Genomic DNA, 22,557 nt, shown 5'->3' with positions numbered 1-22,557 from the left:
TGGTCTTGCTCCATCTGTAATGTTCTGGAATGCTTAGCCCTATGGTATGACTGGTTTCCGTTGTATAAAAAAAAAATCCTCAAAAAATTGGGTTAAGATTTCGGGGCGTTACATTGCAGATGGGTATATAAAATAAAAACCAAAAGTGATGAAACTCTTGAGCGATATAAAGTTAGGCTAGTTGCAAAGAAATATTTGCAAGAACATGGCATTGATTATGAAAAAACATTTGCTCTGGTTGCCTGCATGACCACGCTTAGAATTCTTATTGCAATAGCGTCAATTAAAAACTGGTTTATTTATCAAATGGATGTTAAAAGCGCATTTTTAAATGAAAAACTTATAGAAGAAATATACATGGAGGCACCTCCTGGTATAAGTCTTTCTTAAGGAAAGATTTTTCACTTTCAAAAGGCATTATATGGGTTGAAACAGGCACCCAAAGCCTGGTATGATAGATTCAACAAAGTTATGTTTGATATCAGTTTTAGATCTTGCTTGACTGACATTACTTTATTTGTTAAGGATTCTAATGCAGGTATTTTTAATGTATACACATATAATGTAAACATATATATTTATGTGTTTACATATGTATGTCTATACATATATTATTCAGGGGTATTTTAGTCTTTTCACATGTGTATTAAAATAAATGTATTTTTATTTCTTTTATTTTTATTATTTGTTTTTCTGTTTTTATTCCAGACCTTAAAAGGGCTTTTTGGGAAATGGGTAGGGAGTCGTTGGACCCTACCCAACTTCTAGAATTATAATCATTGGGTAGGTCCCAATGGCTCCCTAGGGCCTTGTTTTTGTATATAAAGGGGTGAGACCCCTCTCCCCATTTATGAATTTTAAAAGGGTTCATTCCCCAATAATATCCATTATTTTTATGAGTGTTTCTCAGCCCTTAGTGGCTCATTCTTGTGTTTTCGTGTATTGACACATAAGAGGTCATATTCTCTAAGTATTTGCTTGCCCATAAGTAGCACATCAAGGCATATTCTTCAGCTCGTGACAAGTATTGTCATTTTATTGCTCTATGTATATGATATAATAATCACAGGAGGCGACAAACAAGGAATTTAATATATCAAAAACATTTTTAAAACTAGTTTTGAAATAACTGATTTGGGTTTTCTACTTTACTTTCTAGGGATAGAAGTTGCTTATTCCCTTAGAGGTTATTTATTATCTCAGTCTAAGTTTGCTTCTGTCATTATTCTCAAGTCTGGAATATCAGATGATAAGAAGATTGACACTCCTGAAGTAACAAATGTCAACATGAGAATTGTTGATATTGAGCCTCTGAATGATCCAACTCCTTATAGACAGCTTATTGGAGCTCTTTCGTACCTAACTATTACTAGACCTGATATAAGATGTATATAATGAAGTATGCAGAAATGTATAACAAGAATGCTCAATGCATTCATAAAATCCAATAATGGACAAGCATTAACCCATAAAGGAGAATATAGAAATAGTCCACTAAGGGACAATACAAAAGGCCTTAAAAAAGGATACACATAAAAAATATAGAAACTTTATTGAATGGGAGCTCAAAGAGTCATAAAATACAAGAGAGGGGAATCCCCTATTTATACAAAAGAGAGACATAAGGGGAGCCATTAGGGCTCCCACATATTGTCGTTGGGAGCCCCCAACGGTCATATTTATGACCGTTGGGGGTCCCAACGATTATATGTGGGACCCCCAATGCTCTGAATAAAAAGCATTTTAAAAAAAGAAAAGATAAATGATAAAAAAATAAAATATTCTATTTAACAAAAATAGTTGTTTCTAAAACAACTATGTGAAATTATAAAAATACCCCTATCGGGTATTTCATATATATATATATATATATATATATATATATATATATATATATATATATATATATGAGTAGATATATTTTAACACCCCCCCCCTCAAACTTTACGGAGAGATGACTGAAAGTTTGCTAAGTAGGAAGATAAAGTGAGGAGCAGGATGAGCTTTAGTGAAGAAGTCTGTCAGATGTGGCATATGGCAAGGTAATTGTGTCTCTCAGATATTCATCATGAACATAGTGACAATCCATCTCTATGTGCTTTGTGCGCTCATGGAAGGTGTAATTGCTAGCAATATAAATTGTACTTTTGTTGTCGCAACACAACTTCAAAGGTCCGGAGATGTCAACACCCATATCCTTGAGAAGACTTTGTATCCACACGAGTTCCATTGTAGCAGTTGTCATAGCCCTGTATTCAGCTTCAATGGAAGACAACTAGACTTTCTGTTGCTTCTTGCATCTCTAGGCAATTAAAGAATCTCCTAAAAAAACACAAAAATCAGTAGTTAAGATTCGATCATTATGGTTACCTCTCCGGTCAGCATCAGTATAAGCAAATAGATCTAATGAAGAAGATGAAGATAGAAATAGCCCTTTATTGATGGTATATTTGATGTATCTGACGATCCGTAGTACAACACTCATATGCACGGTTGTAGGAGCATGCTGAAGCTGGCTAGCAGAGTGAACGACATACGTGATATTTGGTCGGGTAATGGACAGATAAGTGAGAGAATCAATAAGTTGCCTCTAGGGTGTGAGATCTTCTAGAAGAACCCCATCCTCTAGTCTTAATTTTGCATAGATCACTTCAAGAGTCTTCACCTTCTTGTCATCTGAAATTTCAGATTTAGTATATATATCTACAACAAGATTCATTTGAGAAAGTATATATCCTCGAGGAGAATAAGCAACTTCAATTGCTAAGAAGTATCTTAGGAATCCTAAATCAGACATATCAAAGCTAGCTTTTAACATATTTTTAACATTACAAATACCAACTTGATCATTTCCTGTAATGATCATATCATCGACATAAAGTAAAAGAACAATAATACTAGTTCCTGCACTTTTTACAAAGAGAGCAGTGTCATTATAACATGAACGAAAACCCAGTTTAATCATGATATCAGTAAATCTATCATGCCAAGTCTTGAGAGCTTGTTTAAGATCATATAATGCTTTTAAGAGTTTAAGAGATTGACCTTGTCCAATGTTAAACCCTGGCGGAGGATCCATATATACTTCTTCATTTAGTTTTCCATTAAGAAAAGCATTTTTAACATCTAATTGATATATTAGCCATTTTTGGGTTGATGCTACGACTATCAAGGTTCTAACACTAGTCATTCTTGCTACAGATGCAAAAGTTTCTTCATAATCAATACTGTATTCTTATGAATATCTTTTAGCTATTAATCGAGCTTTATATTGTTTTAAAGAACCATCACTTTTAGTTTTGACTTTAAAAATTCACCGGCATCCAATAGGTTTTTTATTCAGAGGAAGTTTGATTATTTCCCAAGTGTCAGCATTCTTGAGAGCATCTAGTTCGATTTTCGTAGCTTCAATCCAATGTGGTATATTTTTTGCTTGATTATAATATGTTGACTCATGATATAAGTATAAAGCTATTAGACAAGCCCTATAATTAGGTGTAAGTGATTCATATGACACAAATCCATTTGGTAGAATGGATTCTCTAGTAGATCGCCTAAGAGGGGTTTCTTAAATAGATGCATTATCTTGAGAAAAAAATTTTAAAGCACTAATAGGTCTATCTTGTTCTCGTCGAGTATAAACTTGGAGATTTTTATCAGCAATGTCATCACTACTTGGTGATGTTTCAATATTAAATACTCCATGATGTGCATCATTCATTACTTCAAAATGATTCAAGGAATCATCACACTAATCTTCCATTAGAGAAAGATCATATAAAAACATATAGTCAATTTCATCCTTCTTTGTCAAGATTTTCAAATCCATTTTCATCTTCTAAGAATGTTACATCTTTTAAGACATAGAGTCTATTATTTTTGTAATCAAAGCGTCTATATCATTTTTTATTTTCACCATATCCAAGGAAAACACATTTAATTGCCTTTAGAGATAACTTATCGCTTTTTTGCAAAAGAACAAAGCATTTGCACCCAAAAATACGATCACGATTGAAATCAGGTGTGATCTTAAAAAGTTTTTCATAAGGGAAAATATTTTTAAAGTTTGAAGATGGCATACGATTTATTAAATAAGTAGAGGTCAAAACGGCTTTGGCCCAATAGTTTTTAGAAATATTCTTAGAAATAAGCAATGTTCTAGCGGTTTCTATAATATGCCTATGTTTTCTTTCTGCTAGCCCGTTTTGTTGTGGTATTCTAGGGCAAGACTTTTGATGACAAATTTAATTTTGCTTTAAATATTCTTGAAATTCATTGAAAAGGTATTCTCCACCCGAATCGGATCTAAGGATAGATATGGTACTTTGAAATTGATTTTGAATTTTCACACAAAAAATCTTTAAAGGAAAAAACTTTCAATTTTAGATTAAAGAAATAAATCCATACATATCTAGTAAAATCATCAATAAATGTTACATAATATGAATAACCACCTTTAGATATCACGGGAGATGGACCCCAAACATCCGAGTGCACCAATTCAAAAGGTCTTGAAGAAATGAAAGTTTTAGTTGGAAATGGGATAGACTTTATTTTTACAAAAATGCAATCTTTGCAATTTATATCTTTTCTTTACAAAATTTATTTCTAAAAGGAAAAAGATACATTTTTGAGTAACTTGGATGTCCAAGTCTTTTATGCCAAGTTTCAATGTTTTTGTCTTGGACATAAGTACAAAAAGAATTTGTAGGAAGAGTCAAATGGTCCATATAGTAGAGATCTTTCTTCCTATGGCCTTGCCCAATCCGCTTTTCGCACTGGAGATCCTGCACAAAGCACCCACTAGATGAGAAAGATACTTCACATCCATGGTCAGCAATTTGTGAAACCGAAAAGAGGTTTAGGTTTAATTTTGGAACTACTCTTACTTTTGGAATAAAATTTTTTTGAGAATTTTTTGAGTCTAGAGTTCCTATACTTGTGATTTTTAGAAAAGTTTCATCGACCGTAGAAACACAAGATAATTTTGAATTGGTGCAAACATCGGTCAAAGCATTTTCATGAGGAGTCATATAAAAAGATGTCTCGGAATCTAAGATCCAAGAATACATACCGGGTGGAGATATAGAGGCAATGGGGGCACCCGATGTTGAGGAGGTAGCTTTAAGTATTTGTTATAGAGCCATAGATATTTATCCAAGAGTTTCTTTAAGATCTCCGTTCTTACCTCCATCTTCTTTTGTGGTTGATTCTTCGACGGAAGCAACCATAGGCTTAAAGGTTCCACTTAATTTTGGGCAAGCGGGCTTAATATGACTCGGCTCAATAATGATAACAAACAATCATCTTTCTACCTCTATTATAGTTTTCTTGTTTTCCAAAGTGTGGTGGTTTGTATGTTTTAACATTATTGTCGGACTTAGACACGGCAAGAACTTCATCTATACATTTACTTATGCCAAACCGAGTTTCTTCTTGAGTAATTTCGGCAATGGCATCTTCCAAAGGAGGAAGAGTGGATCTATGTAGAAGAGAGGACCTTGTTCAAATTCGGGACGAAGCCCAAATAAAAATTGAAACAATCTTTCTTGTTCCATTTGTTTTTGTCTAAGCTCTACATCTTCCATAGCCACTTATTTAGGCTCCAAAAGAGCCAGCTCATCCCATAGAGGATTTAGAGCACTATAATAGTCTTGTATGTTTAAATCCCTTTGCTTAATAGTTTTTACTTTTTCTTGCAAGAAGTATGCCCTTGCAAGATCTTTTTGGGTATACATACCCTTCATAAAAAACCAAACCTCATTGGCTCTTCAAAATTTAGCAATATTTGCACATACCTTTAGCTCTACGTTATTCATGAACCATGCAATGATCTTTGCATGATTTCTCTCCCAATCCTCCAGCTTTCTTTGGTGTTCTTCAATGGCTTTGAGGAGATCATCTCCCTCAAGAGTCTTCTCTTGACTTCCATCTTGGTGAGCTTCAATTGAGGTTCCGAAATAGAACCCATTACATAACCCCAAAGTTTTTTTCCTTTGAGGTTATTCTCCATTGCGGATGCCCACATCATATAGTTCTTTCCATTGAGCTTGAAGGATAGGTCGATCTTTGATTCCATTGTAAATGAGATATGGATGGGAGGTGAAAGAATGATGTCACAACTTTAGTTCCAAGAACCGTATGGCTCTGATACCATGTAATGAAGTATGCGGAAATGTATAACAAGAATGCTTAATGCATTCACAAGATCCAATAATGGACAAGCACTAACCCACAAAGGAGAATATAGAAATAGTCCACTAAGGGACAATACAAGAGGCCTTAAAAAAGGCTACACATAAAAAAATATAGAAACTTTATTGAATGAGAGCTCAAAGAGCCATAAAATACAAGAGAGGGAAATCCCCTATTTATACAAAAGAGAGACATAAAGGGAGCCATTGGGGGCTCCCACATATTGTCGTTGGGAGCCCCCAACGGTCATATTTATGACCATTGGGCGTCCCAACGATTATATGTGGGACCCCAATGCTTTGAATAAAAAGCATTTAAAAAGAAAAAAAAAAGATAAAAAATAAAAAATCCTATTTAACAAAAATAGTTATTTCTAAAACAATTATGGAAAATTATAAAAATACCCCTATCAGGTATTTCACACACACACACACACACACACACACACACATATATATATATATATATATATATATATATATATATATATATATATATATATATATATATATACATATATATATATATATATGTGTGTGTGTGTGTGTGTGTGTGAGAGTGAGTACATGAGTACATATATTTTAACATTGTACACATAGGTAGTCAGTTTTAACACGCTCCCACATCGGTTCACATGGAAACTGTTTTACATATTATTAGATATCTTAAAAATTCTCTTTTTAGAAGCTTGTTTATATCTTCCTCTTCTGCATTAGATTTACTTGCATATACAGATATAGACTGTGAAGGTGATCCAAACAAGACACTCAACCATAGGTTTTTATGTTTTTTTAGGTGAATCGTTGATCGCGTGGAGGTACAAAAAGAAACACAAAGTTTCTCTTTACTCAACTGAAGTCAAGTACCGAGTCATAGCTACTACCACAATAGAGGTAGTGTGGCTGAGAAGACTATTGGCTGATATGAGAATCAAGATTCCAGAAACTTTAAAGATGTGTTGTGACAACAAGAGTGCTATATACATTGCCAGAAACAACACCTTTCACAAAAGAATGAAGCACATCTAGATGGACTGTCATTATATTCGAGAGAAATATCTTCAAAGAACAATCGATTTGCCTTATGTCACATCAAAGTACCAGTCGGCGGACTTATTTACCAAACCTCTCTTTGCTCCTATGTTTCACTTACTTTTAGACAAACTTTCGGTTATCCTACCATAAGTTTGAGGGAGAGTGTTAAATTATACATATATTTATATATATACTGTTAAAATATATGTAATACCTATATTTATATATATATATATAAATATAGTTCTCATTCACTACCCGATAAGGGGTAGTTTTGTAATCTCGCCCAATAGGGGCATTTTAGACTTTTTCCTTTTCTTCTTTTTTCCTTTTTCTTTTTCTATTTTTTTCCTTTTTCTTTTTTGTCTTTTTTTATTTCTTTTTGTGCATTTAATGCACAGCCATTGGGGGCCCCAACAAAGAGTCGTTGGGCCCCCAACGGTCACAATTGTGACCGTTGGGAGCCCAACGACTCCTTGTTGGGACTCCCAATGGTCCCTCTCTCTTGCTTTTCTCTAACTCTCCCTCACTCCTCTCTTGCCTATAAATAAGTGGGGTCTCCCCCTTTGTAATGTGTGGCTTCTTCAAGCCCTTTTGTGCATTTATAAGATTTTATGCTTTCTAGCCATTATTGGCTTTTGTGTATGTCCTCTTTTGGACTTGTTCTTTGATTTCTATGTGTGAATGTCCATTGTAGGACATACATTTCTTTTCCGCATATTTCATTACATGGTATCAGAGCCTTGGTTGTGCTCTTGATTCATATTGCTAGTTGTCTTGTTTTATCTCTCTTTGTTTGTCCTCCATTCTTGATTATATAATGGAAGGAGAACAAAAGATTGATCTCTCCTTCAAGCTCAATGGTACTAACTACATGATGTGGGCCGCCGCCATGGAGAACAACCTCAAAGGTAAAAAACTTTGGGGATACGTTATGGGCACCATTAGGGAACCTCAACTTCAACTTACGAAAATTGATGGTGATCAAGAAAAAGCTCCAGAAGGAAATGCTCGCATGAAAGCTATTGAAGATCACCAATCCAAGGTAGAAGATTGGGAAAGTAAGCATGCAAAAAATCTTGCATGGTTCATGAACAACGTGGAGTTAAAGATTTGCGCCAACATTGCTAAATTCCGCCTAGCAAATGAAGCATGGTTCTTTATGAAAGGTATGTATACCCAAAAAGACCTTGCTCGTCAATTCTTCATCCAAGAAAAAATTCGTACCATTAAGCAAGGTGAAATGAGTGTAAGAGATTACTATAGCACTCTTGGCCCTTTGTGGGATGAGCTATCCCTTCTTGAACCCAAATGGGTATCAAGTGAAGATGTTGAAATGAGGAGAGAACAAATGGAGAAAGAACACTTTTTCCAATTTTTACATGGGCTTCGGCCCGAATATGAACAAGTTAGGTCCTCCCTCCTTCATAGATCCAAACCACTTCCATTGGAAGATGCCATAGCCGAAATATGCCAAGAAGAAACACGTCTTGGCATGATTAAAGGAGGAGATGAAGTTCTTGCCGTGTCTAAACCCGGCAATCATATGAAAGCATATAAGCCTCCACACTTTGGGAGGCAAAATAACTATAATGGCAATTATAGGAAAGCCATTTGCCATCATTGTCAAGAACCGGGTCATATAAGACCTAATTGTCCAAAGATAAATGAACCTCCAAAAGGTAAAGTTGCTATTATTGAAGAAATCCCACAAAAGAAGGAGGAGACAATGAAAGGGAAAGAGTCCTTCTCCCTTGCTCAACTATCCGAAGCACTACAAATTCTACTCAAGTCGCCATCAACTTCGGGAGCCGCCATTGCCTCTTCTTCTCCTCCAGGTACGCCTTCTTGGATCCTTGACTCTGGAGCATCTTTTCATATGACCCCTATTGAAAATGGACTATCCAATGTATGTAGCAACTCCAAAAATTCCTTTGTTTCCACCGCCGATGGTACCTCTTTACAAGTTAAAAGTTTTGGAACCTTAGATTTTTCAAAAGTTTTTTTTGTGCCAAATGTAAGAGTAGTACCTCAACTTAATTTAAATCTTTTATCGGTCTCCCAAATATGTGATCATGGATGTGAAATCTCCTTCTCAACCAAGGATTGTTCTATACAGGATCTCCAGTCCGGGAAGCGGATTGGGCAAGGCCATAGGAGGGGAGATCTCTACTACATGACCCACTTGAAACTTCCTACTAACTCATTTTGTAATCATGTCCAAGATAAAAATATAGAAACTTGGCATCAAAGACTTGGACATCCAAGCTTCTCAAAAATGTACTCCTTTCCCTTTGGAAAGAAATTTTGTAATGAGAAACATTTTGTTTGCAAGAGTTGTATTTTTGGAAAAATGAAATCCACCCCATTTCCAAAGAGAACATTTGTGTCAAAAAGACCCTTTGAATTAGTTCATTCGGATGTTTGGGGTCCTTCTCCGGTCATATCAAAAGGAGGATACTCATATTATGTTACTTTCATTGATGATTTCACTCGATATGTGTGGATCTATTTTCTCAATCTAAAATCCGAAGTTTTTAACTTCTTTAAAAAATTTCATATGATTGTCAAAAATCAATTTTCAACTAATATCTCCATTCTTCGATCCGACTCCGGTGGAGAATATCTATCAAATGAATTTCAAGAATATTTGGAAACCAATGGAATTTGTCATCAAAGGTCATGTCCTAGGACTCCCCAACAAAACGGTCTAGCCGAAAGAAAGCATAGACACATCTTGGAAACCACTAGGACTCTTCTTATTTCCAAAGAAATTCCAAAATGCTATTGGGCCGAAGCCGCCTTAACCTCCACTTATTTGATAAATAGAATGATATCCTCATCCCTACAAAATATATCTCCATATGAAAAACTTTTTGAAAGAACACCCGATTTTAATAGATTAAGAATTTTTGGGTGTAAGTGCTTTGTCCTAACACATAAAAGAGATAAGTTATCTCCCAAGGCTATCGAATGTGTGTTCTTAGGATACGGAGAAAATCAAAAGGGTTTTAGGTGCTTCGATCCCAAAAGCAACAAACTATATGTATCCAAAGATGTTACATTTTTAGAAAATGAGAACGGTTTTGAGAAAAATAAAGATATTGATGAAAGCGAATATGCTTTCTTATTTGATCTTCTCTCTCAAGAAGATGTGACTCCTCACGAAGAGGATGTTCCTAATGATTTAGAGGATACTCCTCTTAGTAATGTTGAAAATGCAAGTAATGATGTTGAAAATAGGTCCATTCAAACCTATGCTAGGCGTGGTCAAGAAACTCCCATTAGCGCTTTAGAAAACTATTCTCAAAATTCCAACATAGAAGCAACCTCTTTAAGGAGATCTAGCCGGATCTCCAATCCTCCTAATAGGTTTGTTTTCTATGAGTCCCTAACACCTAAATATAGGGCATGCCTAATTGCATTACACTCTTATCATGAACCGTCACACTATAATGAAGCCAAAAACATTCCTCAATGGGTTGAAGCCATGAAACTTGAACTTAGTGCCCTTGAAAAGGCTAAAACTTGGGAAATAACCTCATTACCCACTGGAAAGAAGTCCATTGGATGTAGATGGGTCTTCAAAATTAAAACTAAAAGTGATGGGTCATTAGAACGTTATAAAGCTAGGTTGGTAGCCAAAGGATATGATCAAGAGTACGGAATAGACTATGAAGAAACCTTTGCTCCCGTAGCTAGAATGACTAGTGTTAGGACTCTTATTGCGGTTGCATCCGTTAAAAAATGGCCTATCTATCAATTGGATGTTAAGAACGCATTTCTTAATGGCGAACTAAGTGAAGAGGTCTATATGGATCCTCCACCAGGAGTATCTATTGGTGAAAACAAAATTCTTAAACTAAAAAAAGGCACTATATGGGTTAAAACAAGCTCCGAAAGCTTGGCATGACAGATTTAGTACTGTAATGACTAGCTTAAATTTTCGTTCATGTTATACTGACACTGCGTTATTTGTGAAAAGTGCAGGATCCTCTGTAGTTATTCTACTACTATATGTTGATGATATGATCATCACTGGAAGTGATGAGCAAGGAATCCATGATATTAAGAAAATTTTAAAAGAAAATTTTGACATGTTTGACCTTGGTTTCTTAAGATATTTTCTAGGTATTGAAGTTGCATATTCACCTCGAGGGTACATCCTCTCTCAGATGAAACTTGCTGCTGACATCTGTGCCAAGTCTGGAATTTCGAATGATAAGAAGACAGAAACCCCTGAGGTTATCAATGCAAAGCTGAGACTGGAAGATGGGACACTTCTTGAGAATCCTACTCCCTACCGTCAACTCGTTGGGTCTCTGACATACTTATCCATCACTCGGCCAGACATAGCTCATGCAGTTCACTCCGTCAGTCAATTTCAACATGCACCTACAACTGTGCACATGAGTGCAGTCTTAAGAATTGTCAGATATATTAAAAACACCATAACTAAGGGAGTTTTTCTTTCCTCTTCATCATCCCTTGATTTAATTGCTTATACAGATGCTGATTGGGGAGGAAATCCCAATGATAGAGTCTCAACCACTGGTTTTTGTGTTTTCCTAGGTGACTCTATGATTTCTTGGAGATGCAAGAAGCAGCATAAAGTATCATTGTCCTCAACTGAAGCGGAATATCGTGCAATGGCCACTACAACCATGGAGCTTGTGTGGCTTAGAAGTCTCCTCTGTGATATGGGCATCGTCATCTCAATTCCTTCGAAGATGTGTTGCGATAACAAGAGTGCTATCTATATTGCAAGCAACCACACCTTCCACGAGCGTACTAAACACATTGAGATGGATTGCCACTATGTTCGAGATGAATACCTAAAAGGAACCATAGCACTGCCCTATGTCACATCCGAGTACCAGTTGGCAGACTTTTTCACCAAAGCTCTTGCTGCTCCTCGTTTCATGTTTCTTCTCAACAAACTTTCTGTTGTATCCCCGTAAAGCTTGAGGGTGTTAAAATATATGTAATACCTATATTTATATATATATATATATATATATATATAAATATAGTTCTCATTCACTACCCGATAAGGGGTAGTTTTGTAATCTCGCCCAATAGGGGCATTTTAGACTTTTTCCTTTTCTTCTTTTTTCCTTTTTCTTTTTCTATTTTTTTCCTTTTTCTTTTTTGTCTTTTTTTATTTCTTTTTGTGCATTTAATGCACAGCCATTGGGGGCCCCAACAAAGAGTCGTTGGGCCCCCAACGGTCACAATTGTGACCGTTGGGAGCCCAACGACTCCTTGTTGGGACTCCCAATGGTCCCTCTCTCTTGCTTTTCTCTAACTCTCCCTCACTCCTCTCTTGCCTATAAATAAGTGGGGTCTCCCCCTTTGTAATGTGTGGCTTCTTCAAGCCCTTTTGTGCATTTATAAGATTTTATGCTTTCTAGCCATTATTGGCTTTTGTGTATGTCCTCTTTTGGACTTGTTCTTTGATTTCTATGTGTGAATGTCCATTGTAGGACATACATTTCTTTTCCGCATATTTCATTACATATACTTATGTATGTATGTATGGTATTATATACATACATATATACGTATATATATACTTGTATGTATATATACTTGTATGTATATATACTTGTATATATATAATATATAATACATATATTTAATAATAAATATATATGTTAGGGAGAGTCAAACTGGGTTTGACTGCTCCCAACGGCTAGCTTGGCTCCCTCTCCTTTTTAGTCTCTCACTTCTCTCCTCTTGTATAAATAGGGGTGTTCTTCCCTTTGATTTGTAAGCCTTTTAGCACACATTCTTTCTTGAATAGATTATATTTTTATCCCCTTTTATGGGTTTGTGAGTGTGTTCTTTTAGAACACTTTGTGGTTCTCTTTGTGAGTGTTGTAAGTGGATTCCTCGAGGGAACACTTTGGTTCGTGATCGAAGTCTTCTTGTTTCTTTACAAATTGATCCATGTTTATTTGTCTTTTCTTAAATCTTTATTGAATGGTTTGAATCATTTCTTGTATCTTCCACTATGTAAAAATAATTCGTTCTTAAAAGGAAATCTATCTAAGTAATTTATTCTCCTTTGTGGGTTCTTATGATGTAAACTCCTTTGTGAGTTATTTATTCATGGTATTGATATTTGAAAATCCATATTTCATGCCTTTTATGCATTAATGGGATTTTTGAGATAGGTATATATGTTTATTGACTTTGAATAATGCATGTTTTCATGAATGTTTAAAGTGATTAATGATTTATGAGCTTATCTTTGAGATATTTTATGCATGCATCTCTCCTTTTTAATAATATGCAATTATGAACTCTTATGAATTAAGAACTATGATTTCTTAAAAATTATCTATTGAGGTGAGTCTCTCAATGACTATCGTGTTTGAAAAATTAATATTTATTAAAATTAATGTCAAAATTTTTTTCTTACTTCAAGTGGCTTTGAAAATTGTTAAATTGTCTTATTAAATATTTTCTATATATTGTATTTTTTTGGTGTGTTTGGCCATCTTCTCTCCATAATATATAGGTAATTTTTTAAATCTTCTTATCATATATATAGTTAGGATGTTTTGTGTCGCAAGTATTGATGATATTGAAGATCCTAAAGACCCTTTCTATAATAGAGCATATGTTTGAAGATCAAAAAGCACCCTTTAAGGAAGCAACGAATAGAAGAACTTGATGAAGTCAATGAAAATCTTTTATGTAATAGGTTTTTTATTTGTATTTGCAAATTTGCAGTGAATTACTGTAAGTTTGAGGGAGATGTTAAGAAGTATGTACTATTCTATGTATTATTATATATGTATATACATACGTATATATATTATATATACGTATGTATATATAGTTATACATATATAATACATATATCAATATATATTATATATAATATATTAGTCAACCTAGGTTGACTTCAACTAGCCGTTGGACCCTCTCCAATGGCTAGAATGGGGTCTTCTTTATTCCCTCTCCTCTCCTCCTCTATAAATGTGTGGGTGTGTGTATGTGTGAAGGTTGGGAAAGTGGTGGGTAGATTTAGGTTCTTTTGAGTGCTTTGAGTGTTTTGTAGTGAGGTTCTTTATATTTTGAATTTCTTCTTTGTATTTTTTAATATTCTTAATGAAATTATACATGCATAATACTTGTGTTCCAATGGTTAGTTTGTATTCAAATACATTATATTTGGGTTATTGGTATTCATTTTGGAGTGCATCGGGATCTGTTCCATTTTGTGACACTCCCAACCCCTATAGCCCCTCCTGCGGGTGTCTCTTGTGAGCCCTCCCCCCACCAACTTCAGTGTGGCCATTTCCGGCTGGGCACCGGTTGGAAAATGGCCAGACTGGTATCGCCCAATGGGGGGCAGAACCAGTCGAAAACTCTTTTGTTTTTTTGAAGTTTAAAACATGGTCAACCATCTGGTCGGTGGCTGGCCTTTTCTTTCTTTCTTTTTTTGTATTGAGTCTGTCCAGCCACCCACTTGTCAGGATGGTTTTGCCAGCATTGGGCGACACCATCCCGACCATTTTCCGATCAATGGGTGGCCGGAAAATGGGCAGACTTTAATTGTTCCCAATTTTCTTTTCTTTTTTTTGACATTCCAGCTATTTTCCGGCCAGCCACCGGCCACCATCCCAGCCATTTCACAGCCAGTGGCTGGTCGGAAAATGACCAGTCTGTTTTTTTTTTTTTTTTGCTTTTTTTTAGTTTTTTAAGGACCAAAAAACTAAAATAGGTTTTTGGTCACCTAGACAGATTAAAACCCTGATTTTTAGCAAACCAGGTTTTGCCTCGTCATCCAAACAAGGCCTTAGGTTCCAGCCCAGTTACAAGTTGAAGTAACACTCATCACTTCCCAATAAATAAACATGTCTAGACCAGGTTGTGCACACTCAAATGGAGTTAAGATGATGTCACTTATGACCGACTAGGTCATTTGTTATTCAAGTTTGACTCTGTGCAAGTAAGATGAGCTCCAGGAATGGAGTACAAAAAGTAGTAGTGTATATAGATCCAGATATCTTAATAAACACAGCAAATGCAAGCCAATCTGAGCATGTGCATGGCACTTAACAACTAAAACTGTACTGCCAAGTAGCAACTCATAGTGATCATTCTTTCAATCATGAAATGTAGGTGAACCCTGAAATAAGTGTGGCAAGCGCAAGAAATCAGAGAATCAGTGGTATTGGATAATTTCCCACTGATTATAGTCTGAGATCTGAACCTTTAAATTCCTCATCATCAATAGTGGTGTTACTGTTAATAATACAGCAGTGCACATATTAAAATTGAGGCCAGTTTTACATCTTGCTATGACGTATCTGCCATCATTTCAACAAAGGTTGTCAATACTTTCATGGGCTCTAACTGAAGCCAGACCAACCATCCTCACCAGCAACTTGTCCATGACCAAGACCGATGTATAACTTGAAGGGAGCATAAAGTATAAGCTCGAGGATGAATATCATAGCATGGCACTTTATTAGTTAATAAGTCATATAATAAATGGCTTACTCTAACAAATTCCCATATAATTGAATGTTAAATGGTGTAAGCTTTTAAATAGAGGACCAAAAGCTACTGCGCAGTTGCATTTTATCACCTGCTTCATGTTCTTCTTCACAACTTCTATAGTAATTTCTAACCTTCCAAAAAAGCTTGGTTTTACCTGATCAGACGGACTACACAAAGATACATGGTAAATAAACTATTGAAGCAAAATCTCAAAATAGAAGAACTTATCAAGATGGTACATTTTAGCATGGCTTTTACTCAACATCTGAAACTGCATACTAGTACAGATTTATTATCATGCTGCATTTTAGCATGGTTTTCCATTCAACAACGTTTGAAATTGTATACTGTTAGCTACCTTCATTGGAGGATACTTTGAAAAGGGTGCATGACCATGTGCCAACTCTAGTGCAGTTATTCCAAATGACCAAATGTCCGCCCTGCAACCAACCAAGTGAAATTTCAAGTTTCAGAAATGCTATTAATAAACCTTTGTGTGTGTGTGTGTGTGTGTGTGTGTGTGTGAATCAAAAAGATATTACCATGCAGAACTTGTAATTCATGAAGTTAATGGTATTGTCATAAGAGACAACAGATGAAACAAAGACCGTAAAAGGAAACTTGAAACATGAAGTTATCTCGTAAAGTAAAAGTTGATTCGTGAAACACTATAACACAATGATTTAACAATTTCAAGGACTGGATTAAAATGTCTTAGTTGACCTAGCCTAGGCAAACCTTGCAGTCAACTAAGTCTTGACTAGCCAAGACTAAGCTCTGATTGTGATATTCTTACAGTCAAATACTAGGTCTAATTATCTAAGACTTTACTAAATTGTAACCCCATTAACCTCAAGAAAGATTTCCAAGTAAGACTTTGCAAAGTTAACAGCACAGAGTATCTTCTTATGAGGTCATCAGGTCATCCTATCTGAAGATTCCATTAAACGATCAAGTCCTAGTCTGGCTTCTTAATACTTTAATCCAAACTGTTAACACTATAGTTTAAAACTTCAAAACTGTAAGATCATGATTCTATTTTTTTTAACACTATAGGTAAAAAAATAATATTCTCTTTCCATGTGTCATTCTCAGGCACTTGCACCTAAGGGTGGCCAATCAGGCTGGGCCCATGTGTATTTTACAAAGGGCCTGACAAGATCAGGCTATTAACTGGGTCAGGCCCGAGTATAACTGAGTTGTGCCAGGCTTAGGCCAAGATATGGGTTGGGCCTGTCGGGCCCTTATTGGACCCTAATCCAGCTGAGCTGGGCTGGCCCGTGGCCACCCCTACTAGCACCTAGGTGCAATCTAGGTGTTGGCTAGGCAAACCTAGGTCCCTTAGGAACCTATGCAAGTGCTTAAGCATGCTTTTAGATACACAGTAGTACCTGTCAAATGGTTGGGTTACATTTTTTTTGCTTTCCCACAATTTCTCAGAAATTCACATGTCAAATGTCATCAACCATTAAAAATATATCCCAATTCTAGTTATCCTTAAAGGGTCAAATACAACATTTAGAAGGATGATTTGTATGTTTCAAAGATTGACTTTAATTCATGATCTTATACTTAAAGAAGCTTTTACACAAGATTTAACTTTTGAATGAGAGAAGCAATGTCTGCATATTAATCTAACATTGACAAAGAAGCCCTAGTAAAAGAGAGAACAAGAACTGCATGGGATGCCAGGGATCCAGATTGAGTCACTGTCAAATAGTTCAAGCCATCCAATAGCCAATACAATAACATCTAGATGAACCATCTCAGCTAGATTGACTTTGGTTCCAATTCTGTATGTGTCAACAATATGCCCACATATCATATGACAACACTAGAGCAATAAGACATTAGAGAATGAAAACTTACTTGAAATCATATCCACTACCAGGCTGTAACACCTCTGGTGCCATCCTTTAAAGAAAGGAAAATGAAAATGGTTTAACAGAAAGAACACAAGTAACTTGCATTTCAACCAAAATGGAGAAAACAGCCACCTATAACAAGTTATACACAAGGAGAAAAGGAGCTTATATCTCACCAGCATGGTGTCCCAACAAAAGTATTTCTTGAACGTTGTCTGTCACCCTTGTCAAACATGCAAGCAGAAACACCAAAATCACCAAGCTTCACAACCCCGCTACTATCAAGAAGGATATTTCCTGCCTAGAGAATAATTTACAGTAAAAGGCATGCCTTGTAATATTTCAAACATGCACTCTCAACCAACATGGATATCATTTAGATGAGAAGCCTTCACCTTCACATCCCGATGAATATGCCCATGTCGATGAAGGTACTCCAAAGCTTTAAGTGCCTCTTTCAGAATAGAACTAATCACAGGCTCTTCAAATCCATCTGGATATGCAATCTTCATTATATGCAAGCAGGACCCCTCTGCCATAAATGGCATAACAACCCAAAGGCATCGATCAACAACGAAAGAGCAATAAGCCCTTATTACACTTGGGTGTTCAATTAGACTCATTGTTTGAGCCTCTCGTCGTATGTCATCCTACAAAATAGGCATTATGTTATCAGTGTAATTTTGTGCTACAAATGACAGCACAACTCTCAAAATGTTTGGACTCTCATTGTATGTCATCCTTCACAATAGGCATCATGTCACTTCCAAGTATATATACATACATGCATGCATATGTACATGTGTACTACACAAACGTGCATACTGCATACATATTTTCATACAAACACACAAACATAAGGGAGGAGAGAGAGAGAGAGAGGGAGAGGATAATATCGCAAAAACAAAGAAAATATATTAACACAAAGATCTACTATGGCTGAACATTGAACTAAGCCAGCAAGTTACAGACTAGAAATTTAGCAATGTGTCGTTCAACATGGTTTCTTTCCCAAATACATGAACATTAAACTTGGTTGGAATGTCTAGAAAGATTTCATCAAGAAAACTAGATCAAAAAATACACATCCGATTCCATGAAATTAATAAGCTTATTAAGAGACATGCATAGAAAATAGCAATATCAGCCTTTTTTAGGAAACTGACAAAAGATGTGTACAAATTCAGTTCTGATGCCTTCCGAAACAGTCACTGCATGAAAGCTCGAAGAATCTGTTTTCATCAAGATGGGTGCAGTGAATCATGAAGATTTGCCTCTTCCTGGCAAGACTGATTAATTCTTTCACCAATACCTACCAAAAGAAATCTACTTCCTTCAAAGAGAGCAAAAAATTGTCCCCATTCATGAATTGCCTTATGGTCATAGTGCCGCGCAATTTTGCAGGTCTGAGCACTGAGATAAAGAATAGCAATTACTCCATGATGAAAGATAGCTCGTGCATTTCTCTGAGTTAGACTTCTGAAAAAACGCCATATTACTCTAGGAGATGACAATTCTTCATGAGTACACAACAGTGAGAAAGCCAACTCACCTGGAAGTGTCATACTCCCGTATGTAAACTTATATGAGAGAGCAAACCTGCACAGCTGATGCAATCAAAATCCTCCCGACCGTGGAAAGCCTATCACGGCCATTTACTTGAATTCAACACCACAATCATGGTTACAGTATCTGTTCCAGTCATCACTGACTTAACAAGGAGGCTCGTTCCATCCGCATACTCAAATACCATCTCAAAAGCACATCTAGCACACACTTCATTCAATTCTAGTAGTTTATCAAATAAAACGACGATTGAAGATGAAACCTACATTACAGAAATCAACTAACAAGTACCAACCTCATATACCACACCCAAAACCGAAACTTCGTAGATAGGGAACCAATTCAAATTAACAAACACATCAAAAAGTTCAAACACCCACTAATGCAAACTACACCAAGAATACTCACAGCCAAATTACGGATAACAATCACCAAATCATGATATATAGATAACTGAAAAAGGGAAACAAAGAAGGAAATCGGGAAGAACCAACAACGGCAAAATTCATAAACCAAAGTACATCAAAACAAAGATGGAGATACTTTTTTTTTTTTGCTTTCGTGGGTATACCAGATTGCTATTGCATCTGTCGAGATCCAAGCACTTGATCGCGACAACTTCATTGTAAGGGAGGTAGATCGCTCGGTAGACGGTAGCGCTCGCGCCGTATCCGATTTCCTCCAGCAACTGATAATCGTTCGGCGACGTGGAATAGCTCTTCCGACCACTCCCCAATTTCCCCATCGCCCCAATTACCCACAACTTCTCCCCAATCAACAAAAACAATCACTCCCCATCTAATCCAAATCACCCAAGAAGGGAAAAAGGAAACCCCCACAAAATAACAAAGAACACAAATCTCTTTTTTTCGCAATCTAATCGAAATCCAATTCCCCAAATTCACCAAAATCTCGAGAAACCCACAAAAACCCAACAATTGGTTTGTCCCTTTTGCACAAAAGGACGAAGGAGAAAACAGGATAAACCGGGAAAAACACACCCAGATTTTGCAAAGAAGGGGTAGTTTTATCGATTTTAAGATATTGATCCCCTTTTGCTCCTTTGCTTCCCATCAAGCATTGACTACCATTAGAGAAGTGTGAGGTTGGGCCTCTGCAGGGGTGCCTACGTGGCACTGTGGAGCTCTCCCATTGGCCGCTCCTCACAGCTCTAGACGACAGTGGAGAGCAAGATCCCCCGCCTTTGAAATTCCCGTTTTTTCCCACTTTTTTGCTATTTCTGATAAAAAATAAAAAGAGGACTTGTGAAAATCATTTCCCCTTTTTTGGCCCAGAGGATGAGTCACGAGATTCTAGCAAATTAGTCTCCCCTTTTGGTCCCCCAAAATGACCAAAATGCCCTGAATTAAGGGCACCCCACCTGGATTAAGGGGCAGTTTAATTGGACCCATCTGTCCTGTATTAACTCTCTTTTTAGCAGCAGTACATGGGATTATGTCCTTTGGAGTACAAGTGGGGCAATTTCCAGAAATGTGCATGTGTTCACTGGTTAATGACAGAAAGGATCCTGCATTTGTACTTTGAAAATCATGGAAGTTTTAATGATGAAGCCTTTTTGATGGGGACATAGGGAAAAAAGGACAATATGGCACCAAATTTTAGGTAGGGAATTGTCTGATTCCTGACTGTGACTGAAACGTGAGTCAAAAGGACAGGCTGCAAGGTCTAGGTTTTACAAAGTCTCTGTTGCATGTTATTTTTGGTGAATTACTAAGCCTGCATATATTGTGGTTAGTTTATAGTAAAAAGGTTAAAAGAAACCTGCATATATTGTGGTTACTTTACAGTAAAAAGGTTAAAAGGCGCTTGAATGGGAGGTGTTGCTGTTTTTTAAACATCCTCTACCGTTTGAGAGCAGTGGGATGCAGTTTTCTCAATGACCTTTTTTTCTTTGACAATAGTGTAGTCAAAATACCATGTTGAGAAAACTCTAACACCACATTTCAATAAGAGTAGGGATGTAAATGGGTCAGATTTAGTTCTGATGTGGTGGGCATTACTAGATATGATGTGCCCTAATCAGGGTCAATTTGTAATTTGGACTTGAACTTAAAAACAAACTCATGATTAATTCAATTCTAAGTATATAAGTAATGACCGATTCCGACTTGAAATCTGCTCAAGTATGTGGTTTTAGTTCGATCCATTTAGATTACTAATCAGAAAATAGATGCTTTGTTGCCTCAGTCCCAAGTTCAAACTGCACAGGTACTAGTTTTTTTGAAGGATGATGGAAATCCGATCTGATTATACTGGGAACCACACAAAGCCATGTCTAAAATTTTAATAGAATTAAATTTTTTATACCAAATCCAATTCGACCCAACCCCGTACCATTTGCATCCCTAAACAAGAAGATGTTTTTTGCAACTCTCATCTCCAACGCCACAGTTTCGCAACATTACATTTTTTTTTACTCGGAGAAACCGCTCCAGGTGCAAAGACCTAGCTGCATTGGCTCAGCCTGCCGTGCTTACGGTCTCTATCCATGTCATCGTAAAACTCTGATGAGGGCTTACCCCTCGACCCTAGAGAGTCGCCAAACTTTGGCTTACGTAGGGGATGACGCCCATGAGATTTGAACCTAGACAGATCGTCAAATGGTCTAAGCCCCATCCCACTACGCCAAACCCCTTGGGTCTTCGCAACATTACATCTTGGTACAACCATATTCTTAACAACACATTAAAATGGTGTTTTCATTCCAATGCAAGACCCTCAAACATAAGTTTATTTGTTTTCCACTATCCTTCTAAACCCTTCGTGCTTTATGTATTAAGCAGAGTAGATCCAGTGATTGGGCCCGAGTACTTTACAAAATACAAGTACTCAGGCCCAATCTCACCATAGTGACAAATCTTGCGAGATTTATGAAAATATGGTGTGAAAAATGGTAATCTCTCATGATTTTTTTGTCAGAAATATAAATATCATGTTTTTATCGGCTATTTATCAAAGAAAATCATGTGTTTTTTTAATTTTACATTTTTTGTTTTATTTTTATAATTTTTATTGCCAAGTTTTTGTTGAAAAATGCAAGATTTACAAAAAAAATCACGAGTTTTTGCCATTTTTTTTTACTTTTGTCACTGTACCAATCACCTAAACACGCCTCTTAACCTTAGTTTATACTTAAGTAAAGAGAGACTGTGCAGATGATTATGTTCCTCATGATCATAAAATGGGATTCACAAGCTTCGGTACTGTAATCAGTTTATGCATGAGAACAAAAGACTGCATATTTTTTTATATATAAAACTAACAAGATATTATGCACGCTAGTGTTCCTAGCGATAGACATGCTTGCATTGATCATTGCTTTCTGAATATGTCATCCTTTATATAAAAAAAAAAAG

At 36.2% G+C, this 22,557-nt stretch overlaps 1 protein-coding gene across 2 annotated transcripts in view; it reads right to left on the bottom strand.

Annotated features, from left to right (window-relative positions):
• Positions 1-20,406, bottom strand: part of LOC149842626 (uncharacterized) — an 89,706-nt gene extending 69,300 nt beyond the window's left edge. The window contains exons 1-5 of one of the 2 annotated variants that reach the window (XR_016430797.1): positions 19,752-20,405; positions 18,010-18,264; positions 17,791-17,915; positions 17,619-17,663; positions 16,108-16,189 (exon numbers count right to left, since the gene is read on the bottom strand). Coding sequence is in view for 1 of the 2 variants with exons in the window: in XM_089999331.1 (XP_089855457.1) it covers positions 16,108-16,189; positions 17,619-17,663; positions 17,791-17,915; positions 18,010-18,264; positions 19,752-19,925 (681 nt within the window). In the remaining variant the exon portion in view is untranslated. Of the gene's footprint in view, positions 1-16,107; positions 16,190-17,618; positions 17,664-17,790; positions 17,916-18,009; positions 18,265-19,751 lie in introns of both variants that reach the window. The other variant, XM_089999331.1, reaches the window with a different exon arrangement.
• Between the last annotated feature and the right edge of the window lie 2,151 nt (positions 20,407-22,557).

Source organism: Nuphar pumila, chromosome 3 (genome assembly GCF_984573655.1).
Source record: "Nuphar pumila chromosome 3, dmNupPumi1.hap1.1, whole genome shotgun sequence".
Lineage (NCBI taxonomy): Eukaryota > Viridiplantae > Streptophyta > Magnoliopsida > Nymphaeales > Nymphaeaceae > Nuphar > Nuphar pumila.
The sequence above is the reverse complement of the archived record's forward strand: the minus strand, read 5'-3'. Positions and strand labels throughout refer to the sequence as shown.